This window comes from Egretta garzetta, unplaced genomic scaffold (assembly GCF_000687185.1).
Source record: "Egretta garzetta isolate BGI_Z169 unplaced genomic scaffold, ASM68718v1 scaffold94, whole genome shotgun sequence".
Taxonomy (NCBI): domain Eukaryota; kingdom Metazoa; phylum Chordata; class Aves; order Pelecaniformes; family Ardeidae; genus Egretta; species Egretta garzetta.
Window position 1 is genome coordinate 3,805,320 of NW_009259683.1, and position 12,947 is coordinate 3,818,266.

Below are 12,947 nucleotides of genomic sequence, written 5' to 3' on the forward strand. Positions count from 1 at the left end.
GGTCAATTCGGGGGCAAAAAGTAGAAGGTTTTATCTCTCCTTTTAAAGGTTTATATGTTAGTCAGAGATCACTCTTGAGAGAAATACATTTAAAACATAATACTACCAATGAAGAAAGGACATCTCGGAAGTCTCCAGTGCAGTGAGCAATTTGTACTTTTCCATGGCAGAGACCAGAACCAGTTGAGGAAGAACGTAGTTCTGGGTGATGTTAATGTAATCTTGACGTATCTTCTCTGCCTTTACAATCATTAGAGTAATGTTTTTTCAGTATCAGGGTGGGGGGAAACTCCAAACTTTATCACAGCTGCCATTTGCTGTAGAGAATTTTAGAAGCCCATGGAGAAACGGAGACTACTGATTGTCAGGGAATTGTATAAATACAAACTATGCAGAGGACAGCGTTAAAATGACTCAGTTATTCCTTCATTTCCTAATAAGAGCAGACTGTCTTATGATGAGGTAAAGGCAGAAAGATTTAAAACAGAGAAGTGATTATATTTCTCCGTTCAGGTGTAAAGCTAGCCTTTGTAACATGTAATAATAGACACTCTTAGAAACAAGCATTGGGTTTATAAATAAATGAGAAAATGTTACGGTCACCTGCAACAGTTGTAGGCATATATATATATTAAGGCAGCTATTTGCTGTCATTCTCCCACAGGACTCAAGAAGAAAAGGGAAGAATTTATGCTAAAAATAGTAAGGCTGATATCCTCCCGATTCTCTTGATGATACCCCTGTGAGACATTTTTGTATCCAGGACAGGAGCAACCAACTCAAACTCAAGCCAGCAGGAGCCTTTCTACTGAAAGCTGTATTTAACCTTTATTCACTAACAGCATGAAAAGGAAACTAACTGCTTCTAGAAGTTACTAAAAGGTAGTGTCCTGATGGACTCACCAAGCAGGTGTTTTTCCTTCGTATGCTGAGAAAAATCCATGTAACAAGTTAAACAGATTTTATATGACTAAACTTCAAAAAACGAAAAGTCACTGTATTTGTGATTTCCACAGCCTGCTGCATTCTCCAGTGTATGAGCGTCTCTGACAATTGTCGGGTTACAAGTGTAGTTGGGGTTGTAATACTTCCCACCTCAGTTTGTTGCTACTTGCTGAAACACATGCTATCTACTGCTACTTGTTTATCCATTCTCATCCAGACAGGACTGAGGAACTAATGACCCCAGGGTAGTTTATTTTACAATTTCAGAGTCAAGAGGGAAATATCAGGAGGGCGTATTTGAATGGAAGCCAGAAGAGGCAATGTAGACTAAACCATTCAAACAACCTTGACCATGAAGACTAGACCACATACGCGTATCCAAGACAGCTGAGATAGAGACGATGCAGATATGCTCAGTTATGCTCAGATGTCTTCTGAATCAGATATACTCTGGATTTCAGACTATCCTACATTTTTGTATCGTTTCAGCCATTTAAAACCTGTCCTCCTTTTTCGATCCACCTTAAATTTGTTGCCACTATAAAACCCCAACTCCAATGATGCTTCTAGCGTCAGTGAAATTGCTCATAAAAGTAAGCACCACAGTAGTAGTTCTTGTCAAAATAGTCCTTTATTTTTAATGCATGCTTTTGCTTTGCTTGTTATTGGGCCTTGATTCTTAAATGCCATTCAAAGAAAATACTGGCAGTGATACAATGGATTCTGATGGTTTGGAGACCAAGCAATTATCTAAACTACCTGCAAATTATGACATGGCAAATGACAGTGTTTAAGTTAAGCTGAAAATAGCTCACCAGATAGGTCACATTCTACCCTGGTTAAATTCAACAGTAAACCAGAACAAAATAAAATCTAATCTCCTTTCCCACAGAATTATACAGTACAAACTGATAACTGTGTTTTAGAGCTATTGCTCTAGTAACTCTTTCAGAATGCCAAGATTAGCAGTTTTCAAGAGTATGTCTGTAAGTGTAATGCTAGATCTTCACCTAGTATAAACTGATGCAGCTCTGCTGAAACCAATAGAAACATGCCTTCTTAAAACTTTAAATATTGGGAGTGTCTTTCTGATCTGAAATAGAGGAATCCAGTAACTTTTATCTTGTATGAAAACTGGTCAATGCTCAATTTTAATGTTAATCAAGCAGTGCTTTACCTATCTTTTGGTATTAATGTTTTTTTTTAATAAAAGATCTGTTTTCTGCATATTCAGTGATGGTTTGATGTTTGTGTGGCTCTAAATGCAAATTTGCAGCAGAAGCTAATTGAAAGTTGCAAGATGTTCTTAGCTATTCTTTTTGGTTTTAACTGGGTAACTGGCAGAGAGTCAGCAGCTTCTCGGCACTTTGAAATGAAACACACACTGGCAAACTAGTGCTTATTTTACTCTATGGAATTCAAGGAAAGGAAAAAACAGGAAATTCAAATACAACTAGCAGCAAAGCTTTGAACCGTTTGACTAATTTGTGAATATTTCAAATGCTTGGAACACACATGAACTACAAAAGGTCACAATTCCATGAAAAAGAGAAACCTAAACAAGAACAATTTCCTGGTTTGGGATTTCTCAACCAAATACAATTGCGAATTAAATGTCTTCCCATGACCCTTTACAGTCACCATGGACATTATGTTCTTTTCTATTTTTAGAATAAGTAACATGAGGAGAGGAAGATTTAATTAACAGATCTGGTTTGAAATTTTAGATACACTGTTTTTTGAAAGTGCTTTTTATTGATTTGTACGTTCTTTTGCTGGGAAGGGAACAGATTTTAATCTGTTTAAATCCCCCTTTAAGTAAGGAGGAACAAAAAAAAAACCCAAACATGAAAATGATGTATTTTCCTCAACCAGTTTCAGAGTGGATCACTCCCTCCAAAAAATAGATAGCTAGGAAATCTAGGCAGTCCAAGTTCTCTGGCTCTGCACGTAGTCAAAAACTTCAGTAAGTAACTGAGAACCGGTTCCACAGAGAACTAAGAACTGTTTCCACAGCACACGACATTTTCACTGAAAGCACCTTGCTGGCTGGCTGAAGTATTCAGGGAAATAGTAATGCAAAACATTTGAAATTAGATAGGGTTAATAAGAAGATAAAATGCAGTGATCAGGAGTGGTAAAGCTATGGTATAAAGGATTACTTAAATACTGCCTTACAGACCAACTCCAGACTAGCTTAGGGCATATAAACAGTCTCCTCAAATTCATGGGACTACTCATGTGCCTAGCACTAAACATATACTTCAAATCTCAGCTACGTAGTGTGCTGAGGGAACACTTTATTTAAAAAAAAAAATCTCAAACCTGTCTTTTTTGTTAAAATATTCAAATTTGCATGTGGGGTACCAAAATCTGTAGGAGTGACCAATGACTAATACCTTTTTATACTGGACAGTCAGGGAGGGCACCGTGCCATGAATCATACCTAAATCCTCACTGCCCTACTTTTGGCAGTAATATTTACTTTTGGCTTTAGATTCTCATCTTCAGTTTCTTTACCTCAACTTCTTTAAAATAGGTCACCTACTGATCCTGATGAATTGTGAAAGACTGCAAAGAGATAGCATACACATAACGTACTGTGTAAATGCAGAACATTAATTTACTGAATTTGAAATGAGTGTAATTGACAAATGGAGGATATAAAAGGATCAGGCAAAAAGAGAATTTGCAGGGAGCAGGCTGTTACATATGAAGTATATGGAACATTTTCAAATCAAGGAGGGTAGCATGGAAATGAATGCTCAGATGCTGGGGTTGTGTGGGCTCATGCTTCCCTGAGCCTGTGAGAAGGCAGAAAACAGATGGCTTCTGTATTTGGTAGCTTGAAAAGCTGGGGTATGGGCCACTGAGAAATGGGGAATCAGATGAAAAGAGATGAAGGAGCTGTTCAACTTTAGTGCAAAACATTTCCCTTCTCTCTAGTGTCTTACCATAAAACTAGAACCACACAGAAACTTTCTGGACAGCAGAACTCTGTTTCTATTCCTGCATCTAGAAGCAGGGACTCCCATTCACTCCTGAATGAGATACCTTTCCATTCCTATGTTAATTTCTTATATTGTTTAACAGTATTTTCATTAAAGATTAGTGACCTAGAATCACAGTGCTACATACAGGCACTTTGAATTTTAGAAACTAGATAGGCTTCTTTTAATAATATCACAGGCTTCTGTTTCCTAACGTAGTATTTGAACTGTGGTATAGGGGGTGCACCAGCACAGAGTGAAACAGCCCTTGCAACGAGGAGCAGGGGAAAGGTCCGAAGGGCAAACTACCCCTTTGCAAGCCACCCCTCTGCCACAGTTATGGTGCCCATGCCTTTTTTAGAGGTAGAATTCCTTGTTAAGGATATCATCAAGGCTCATTTTGCTTTGATGCAGTATTCTCAGGAACCACACTTCGGAACTTTTTTTTTTAAAAAATCATCCTGTTTCAGTATGATGAGAACAACCTTTTCAAGGCTTGATGGCACAGTTCATTATATGCCCCCTCTGCCTTTCACTGCTTTTGGACCAAATACAGAATAGCAGCTGTCTCCTGCAGTCTCCTGGAAAAGGCAACCCCCTCAAAAGACGAGTGTAATAATTGCACAGCTGCATTACTATGCACCATGCTACTCACCTGGAATTATCCTGGAACACAAACAGCTGTCAAATGAAATGATCTGTGGGGCAACTCATTTAGTTTTCTAATGTTGTCCAGGTGCCTACGGTATTCATCCTTGAATAACCAAAATGTCAAGGGATGCTTTACAAACCGCCGAACCATTCTCTAGGCAATATACTAAGCTGATGCACAGCCTCCCAGTCAATTTGTTAGGTATGGTTCACAGAACTAGTTCCAGTCAAGGTGCCCATAAATGCATGTGTAATGATTTTAGAAAGACTCAATACTTTTGGGGAAAATAATTTTGACTGGGTTAGTGAATAAAACCATCACGAAAGGACTTGAAATGTCATCACCCAGAGCAAGTCAAAGATCTGTCAAATATTTCCATACCTGTAAAACTGAGATAATTTTTCTCATGTTGTCCTGTCTGTCGTTACCACAGGCTACTCAGAACTGGGGGTATCTCCCTTTTTGTGACTATGTTCAACTCACAGCGAGGTCTCAGTTTGGGCAAGGATCTCACGGCATCACTCTAAGACAGGTCACAATAATAGTGGTAGCTCTGATCAGGAGTCTAGGAAATTAGGCTTAACCACAATTTTCAAAGTTAAAATCTCCCTCCAGCTCTGCTAAGCTCTTGCAAAGGTTTGAGGTTTGGAAAGGCTGCATTTTTCCTTGCCAGCAAACAACTCACTCGCTCACTCTAGGCGATTAAGTGTTTTCCCATCTTGTCTCTCCAGAAAAAGCACATGAGTTGCAGCTTCATTGGTACATTAAGAAGAGGAATGATGGATATTTCACCAGTCACTGTAAGCTTTTTTTCACTGTACTTTCCTCATTTGGGTAGTCTCAGGAAGTGCACATGATTCAATTTAACAGCTCCTCAACTGCTAAATGAAGCCAAGTTGACTATGCTCATGCTTTACATTTCCACAGTGATCTCCATGCAAGCATTACAAGCAGGTTGGGAAAAACCATGAATTAACTTCCTTATCAGGTCAGTGTTATTATCACCATTCTTCATCTGAGTAAAGAAGGACAGCAAGGGAAAGCGATTGCCAGATGCCTTAGAGCACGTCTTCCCTGTGCACTGGAGAATGGTGCGGGTTCTCCACGCTAGCAGTGACAGAGCTTCCAGGGTCAGACACAATGACTGAAACAGCATACAGAAAGGGATGGTTTAGACCATACTATTATCCAAACATCCTTCTACCATTGCTCCATGGATCCAATTAGCCATTAGCTAACTCAGTGTTAAATTCTGCTCTCCTGGAGGAATGAATGAACGTATGAGCCTTACAGGGGAGGAGAGTCCCTTTCTTACCCCCTGGTGACAGTGCTACACAGATCTCAGAGCTACACAGTCTTGGTGGCTTTGAATTCCCTTAGCAGCGATAATTTTTGACGGTGAATCACTACAATTGTGGTGGGGTCCTAACTTCTCTCTTGCCATTGTAATTCCCCCTTCACTATAGCTCTCCTCTGAGACTTTTTGTAACTCTTTTAATTTCAGCAATACAACCTTGAATAAGTACTGGCCAATTGATACAGATAGGAGTTTTGCATGAACATCAACAATAGACTGTAGCTCAAGGTAGAAGAATCGTGAAGTATATTCATAATAAACCAACTAGTAAGTCAGCAGACAAAAAGTAAGCTGCTTTTCCAAGAAGGATCTTTTAGAAAAGAATAGTGCTGACATCCTAGTACAGCATTAATCTTGCTTGCAGTATTTTTAATGTTTTCATGCGAATGATGTAATCATTTCTAAAAACTCTAATTAATTCTCTTATAAGCAAACATAATCAGCCATAAAAGAAGCTTGTTCCAGTGCCTGGGAACAGCCTTTGATGGCCTTTAGTATGACTATTTAACAGTCTGGTAAGAGTTTTAAAGATGTATTTTTTCTTTTACCCCCTCAAGCAACTATTCACTTTTTCCCAAGTGGCTTATGGGTAATGATAGACAAGTTAATGTGCAAATTTTTCTTTCAGAAAAGTTCCTTTAATACAGGATTTACTGCCATGTAATTCTTGAAACATTTTCAGCGATTTAATCTCTTTGAAGGACTTGGGAACTGTATAGATGAGCTCAGCTGGACATTAGAGAGCAGGCCCAAGCACCAACCTAAACATGAAAGACCCGGAAAATATGGATCTGTACCTTCCTCTGTCAGTCTGGTGTCAGTGGAAGTACTTGTGATTAGCTAGAACTGTCTAGACTGCCCAGAAAGACTATTTTTTTCTGTGAAACAGAGATGGTACAGGTGACATTGGTTTGTAGCCAAACTGACTCAGGAAGAAAAAGCATTTTATCCTTGACTTCATGACTCAGACAGCTAAAAAGTAAAAATAATGGAGTCTTGCAGTAGTTTCGCTGGTGGATGTTTGCCGATTTCCAAAGAGCTTGAGACTGCAACCTTTTTAATTCAGACCACCAGGAAGCCTTCTTACAGCTCTAACTGGATATAAACTCTGACAGTTCAGTGATACTGTCTGTGAAGGGAGGGTTATCAGCTGTGCGACCTATCCTGCTTCCCCCATATCAGAGTGATGCATGTGGTGATAAGGTAGAAAATAAAAGCAATGTGACCAAAAGGAATAAGGTAACAAAGAGAGAGTAAAGAAAACACCCAAATCTTTCCAAGTACATCTCTTTCAGCAGAAATTAGCATATGCAGGGAGCTCAGAAGTCATGGGGATATTTACCGGTTGCTGGACAGCCTGGCTAGGAGGGGTTCCAGCCAGCCCTTCTGACACTCGCAGTGTGAATCCATGAAGACGAGCACATCCCCAGTAGCACGCGCAGCTCCTAGCATCCGACCTCGGATGACTCCAAGCCTCTTGTTGCTCCGGATGAGTTTCACACCGTCCAGCTTAGAGATGTATTCACTCAGAGCTGACTTCAGGGGCCCTGTCAGAAACAGAACGGTCGCTGAAATATTTTAGCTTTGGTTCAAGCTGTAACAGAAAAGCAACAGGTAGTAGGAGATGCTACTTCTTGCTGGCAAAATGTTTTGGGGGACTTTGTTTTACATGGCCAAGTGGGCCATGTTCCACATATTCCCACAGCAGCATAATGTCAAAGAGAAGTAGAGACTAATGGAAACTGAGATTCACTAGGTGTGAAGCTATTCCTGTGGGAAACTTAATAGCCTTCTCTCCTGTTTTCAGCAAAAGGTAGATGCTCTCATCATCTCATAAAAGGCGCAGATCAGAGTGAGATACTACAGGTGTTTGGCTTTCCCAAGTGATTTGGATTACTTTAGCAATGTGGAGTTTCCCAGTTTATGCTTCAGCCAAAGTCCAAGTCTGGAAATTATTACAGCAGATCTGTTCCAGTGGGAAGGCTAAGATTTGCATACTGTGATCTTATGTTAAAGTAAGAAAGTTCAGAGTGATTGGAAATGATGGGGGAAAAAAGAAACATATTTCAAAGTTGAAAGGCTAAGCTGAATTCTAGGGATGGAAGAGTGAAACTTGGCAGCCAGCTCAGGGCTCTGCTTAGCTCTCTTCCTGAGGGTCCTCTTTGCCTTCTACTCTCCTCACACACTTCTTGGAGGAGGGCAGTTTCTTCCCTGAAGCTTTGGAAGAAAGAGCTCGCATACAGATACTTGGGGACTACCTTGCTGGCTGAGATCGTCGACTAGGATGATATCCTTGAGGGAGGCCTTTGGGGCAGTGTCCATAATGCTGTGCACAGTTCTCAGCAGAGTAGACCAGGCTTCGTCATGGAAACAGATGATGACACTAGCAGTAGGCAGACTGGAATCATATTCTTGCTGTAGGCACCTGCATGGGATCAAATGAGGGAGACACTAGAAACACTGGTACAACTGGCTACTTGTCTCTCCGAACAAAGTTGTAAGCTACACCTAAACCTTTGGGGATGGAAAGCAGTTTAAGATATTGGCTCACTTCTAATGAAGCAAAGGAAGTATTAAGGTGGCCAAGACTGGAATACAAAGTGAAAATATGGGAATGACATTACAAAAATTAAAAGGCAAAAATAGGAATATTTTGCAGTATTCTGGGATACTGTCTTCTACTGTGGCTGCCTGAAAATACACAGCTCAACAGAAATGGCCCAGAAGGCAAAGAAAGAGAAACTGAAGACAATTAGACAGAGCAAAGCAGAGAGGGGTCTAAAGCAGGTCAGCCTGCCTCCACCAATTTCCACATGTGCTGAAGTAATACAGAAAATGAGTAAACTGAAATGCAGTACACTTTTAAGACTAAGAAGTAAAATAACTCATCTGCCCAACCGATCAGTATACCTGTGGACTGCCTGACCACAGGTATGAATGTGAATGAAGCCAACATCTCAGTCCTGCACAGGGAAGAAATGGATCCTTACACGGGCAATGAAAACAAATGTAGACACATTTAAGAAAGTAAATGTATTTTCCCTAAAAAGTCTGTACAGGTTACTTTGTTTGGTGAGAACGGATCACTGATGAATGAGGCTCCCAGCTGGGCAGATTATGCCATTTTCCGCTTCTTACTTTACAACTCGAGGTACTGACACAATCTACTGCAACATCTGGCTGCATGGGCCACTGTATGGCGTTTCTAGAGATGGTCCAGAGTGCCAACTGGGGCCTACGGGTCCTCAGTTTTCCATGGGGCCAAGATTTCACCCATGACACTGAAAAAACTTCCACCAAAATTACTGTGAATTAGGTGTTGTTTTCACAACTCAAGTGTTGTGAATGAAATGTTGAAGAATGAAAAACACTTCCTATTCATCCTCACAGAAACTGGACATGAAAACTATAAACCCTCGTCAAACAATGTCTGTTTCATAAATGTAAAGGATCTACAAACCGCATTCACAACAAAAAGTGTTTTCTGATGTACCAGTCTTGGCTCAGAAAGACAGGACACACTATACTGGCATGAGGATGCACATTTTCCAGAAAAGACCTTCAAATGAGCTTTATAGAGATGCAAAGACTGTGCCTATATATCTCCTTTGCTTACATTAGAAAACACATCATTGTAAAATCTTTTCATTTCCTGAGGAGCAGTCATTCAGCTTCCTAACTTGTTTAATCTCTAGCAGTAAGAACTTCTTCAAGGAACTACAGAATTGGCTGAATGTGGCCCATTGTCATTTCAGCATTTTTGTATTGCCAAGCAAATAACCGTACAGATTTTACAGTGTTTGTTAAACAATTAGCTACTCAGCAAAAGCTCATGTAAGGGATATCATTTTAAGATTGCTATGCTGATTACTGTTTTACTTAGTGCTTCTATTTATGGACTGAGGCCCTATGATGCTAGACACTATCCAGACACAAAGCTGCTTATCATTTAAGAGTCATTCATAGTCTGAATAATTTGATAACAAATACGAATAAATGAATACGATCGATACGCTTCTGGGAAGGGAAATTTAAAATGAGCACAATTATAATAATTTATTATAGCTTATACTATTTCACATTAATATCTTCTTGTACAGGGAGGAAAATTGTGTTGATGATTTTTACATTGTCATGAATCTATGTTGTCCTTGGTTTACTAATTTTCTGCAATCAACAATGCTGTTATTTGACAATTTCAAATGGGATAATTTTTCCATTTTCATCAGGATAGAGAAAAGGATACTCTCACGACTTGGCAGTGTTTGTATTTTCAGGCAGAAGAACCTAGAGGTGATTAAGAAAACCGAAGATCTGATGCAGTCCTTTTACCACCAGGCAGCTTCCAACCAGGAACATTCAGTACAGCTATAAGGGCCTATATTTTGCACCATAATACTACAAAGCCTTGTTGCTAGTAGTGCAGTTATAGCAAGAAAATAAGGCTGTTGTGGAATCTTAATTGGAAAAGAATTGAAAATAACTGTACTTGAATACATAACCTAGGTGGCGAGTGTTTAGTTGCCATGGAGATTGGCAAAGACTTGCAATATAGATATCTAATCTTCAGAAAAATGTGAAAGGGTACTGGTATACAGAAATACCTTCCCTGTAATTTGGAGCAGTTTCACAGCCTGTCCATCATAAATTGGCATTTCAAAAAGTCAGGGCTGTGACCAATAGGAGACACAGTGATTTAATCCAATTTGTGAAAAATAAGAAATCGTCACAAGCAGCAATGAACAGGAGAGCAATTCTGACACGGCAAAGGCACTGCCGATGGGGACGCCCACCCACCTTCAGCACAATGTCTCGCTGAGATTCAGCTCCCAACAGCACTCAAGCGAAAGCCATGTGCTTGTAATGAAATGTAAAACCTTTTTAGACAGCTTGCGAGTTTCTGTTTGCCTGGATACGTTTGACACTCAAGCCCAAAGAGGAAAGCAGACCTTTTTTTCAGGCAGAACCCCGTCATAAAACTCCCAGTGGCCGGCTTGATTCAGGTCCACTTTCCCAGGAGGGTGTCAACGGCAGCTGGACCAACTGATAGCAGCAAAAAGCCCTCTGAGGGACAAAGGTACCTTGGAGGATGAGTCTTGACGTGGAAGAACAACTTTATAGTAAAACTGGACAAGTTATTAGGCCTTTTCACCCAGAGACCCTGGCTGTTTCAAAACTGGTGCTCAAAATAAATGGGTAAGGTACCTGAATTCATCCATAGAGTATGTTTTACCGTGGGATCAGTAGGAGTGCTGGAAGAGATACAGTTTTATGCATCCACTTTCTGAAAATTAGCATAAAACATTCACCTGGAAAGGCATGCAAAGAGATGTGGGTTATGTTAGAAGCTGGGGTCTGGTGAGAGAGGTCTGAAGTATCGCTTTCCAGGTGAGGAAGTTGGATCCCGGGCTGTTCAAGGCACAGCACAGCCCGCAGGCTCTGGTTTATTTCCAGCAGAGCTCTGTACTACTCACATAAAAAGAAACTGCAAGTTACGCTGCTCATTGCTCCAATGCAAAGCACAACAGACCTCTTTATGTGAATTTCTAAGGAACAGCGGCTAAGTATCGGTGTTATGGCATTTACCTTACATCTGACATTCTGGTTTAAGAGTAAAACTGAAGTATGTAAGTGTGAAGTTTGGCCAGCCTTATTTTACAGTATCTGGAGTTGCTTCACAATTAGTAGGCATAGCTTCTGGTACCAAGAATTTGTCATCTAGTTTCAAGGGAAATGAGAGAGACTGAGCCCAGGGAGCTACTTACTAAAAGGTCTCTAATTGTTTGGGTTCTCTCCAGCTAAATAATAACAGAAATTATCAGGAACAACATGATTCAAACAGAACAGAGGAAGAGACAATCTGATTCATTACTGGTTTGCTCTCATTTTACACCGGTATAAAATAGGACTGATACTGTTGTGAGCTAAGCCCCAAGAGTAAATCACACCTAAAAAATACCATTGTGGTTTGTGCATTGTGCTGTAAAGGACAGGACTGGCTTAGAGGTAGGCCTCTGCTGCAGGTTTATGATCTGGATTTAGATCTGAACAACTGCAAATCCTCAGATGTTCAGATGTGTGGTTTCAATCTGGGCTCTACAAGCTGTGGTGTTGATAGCTCTTTAGGCTGTAACTAGTCAGACAGGAAAACCCATCCAAGAGCTCTGAGACCATGGCTTAAATCTTACCGAGATTAGTATTAACTAAACCTGTCTCTTGTTGGACAGCCTTTCAGCTGCCAAAGTAAAAGTTTTTTGGCTGACATCACAGGCACTACACCAGGGTCATCATTCCTCCTTTGAACATGACATAGTTCAAAGAGCTGCCAGTGAAGCATGGTGAAAAATAACTGAAATAGTATTAGCATTTCATTATTCGATGGAATTGCCCAAATTAACACTGAACCTAGTCAGCGAGCGTAGAAAACGCTGTTTCACATCTCTTTCCTTAACATTGTCCCCTTAAATTAGAGCCACCACCTGTCTTTAAACCGTGTGATAATCACCCATAGAAAAAATAATGTATATATTCAGTGCCTCACTTAAAATGTTCCCTGGCGCATCTTTCCACCGTGTCCTGGGGGAAAGCTACAATAGCCTTCGGTACAGGAGGGAAGAAAGATACCCACCGACATCCCTCTCCCTCTCCCCTGGGCAGGCGAGTGTAGATACACCTCAGCCCCTTTTTAAGAAGTGTTAACAAACTGCCCCTCCTGGGCTGATGGAGTAACTGGATCTCAAGTGTCCAAGCTCCACACACACCACTTGCTCGGTGTGGCCTTACAGCCTGGCTGCCGCCAGCTACGGCGGTGCTGGCAGATCTGCTCAGACACACGGATCTCCGCCTTCCTTCCTCCCAGGAGCTCCCTTTCAACGTTTGCGTCGTCACTCGTTACACCAAAAAAGCTGAAAGCCCCAACTCCCGGCTCCTTCATCACCCCCTAAGCCCGGTGACCCCCTAGCCCTGGCGCACCATGAGGTGACCGCTGCGGCCTCAGAGCGAG

The 12,947-nt window shown here is 40.8% G+C and overlaps 1 protein-coding gene across 1 annotated transcript in view; it reads right to left on the reverse strand.

The window, feature by feature from the left end:
* Positions 1-12,947, reverse strand: part of GALNT15 (polypeptide N-acetylgalactosaminyltransferase 15) — a 25,040-nt gene that overhangs the window by 9,711 nt on the left and 2,382 nt on the right. Inside the window, exons 3-4 of the mRNA XM_035894106.1 lie at positions 8,203-8,369; positions 7,287-7,491 (exon numbers count right to left, since the gene is read on the reverse strand). Of these exons, the coding sequence (XP_035749999.1) occupies positions 7,287-7,491; positions 8,203-8,369 (372 nt within the window). The remainder of the gene's footprint in view (positions 1-7,286; positions 7,492-8,202; positions 8,370-12,947) is intronic.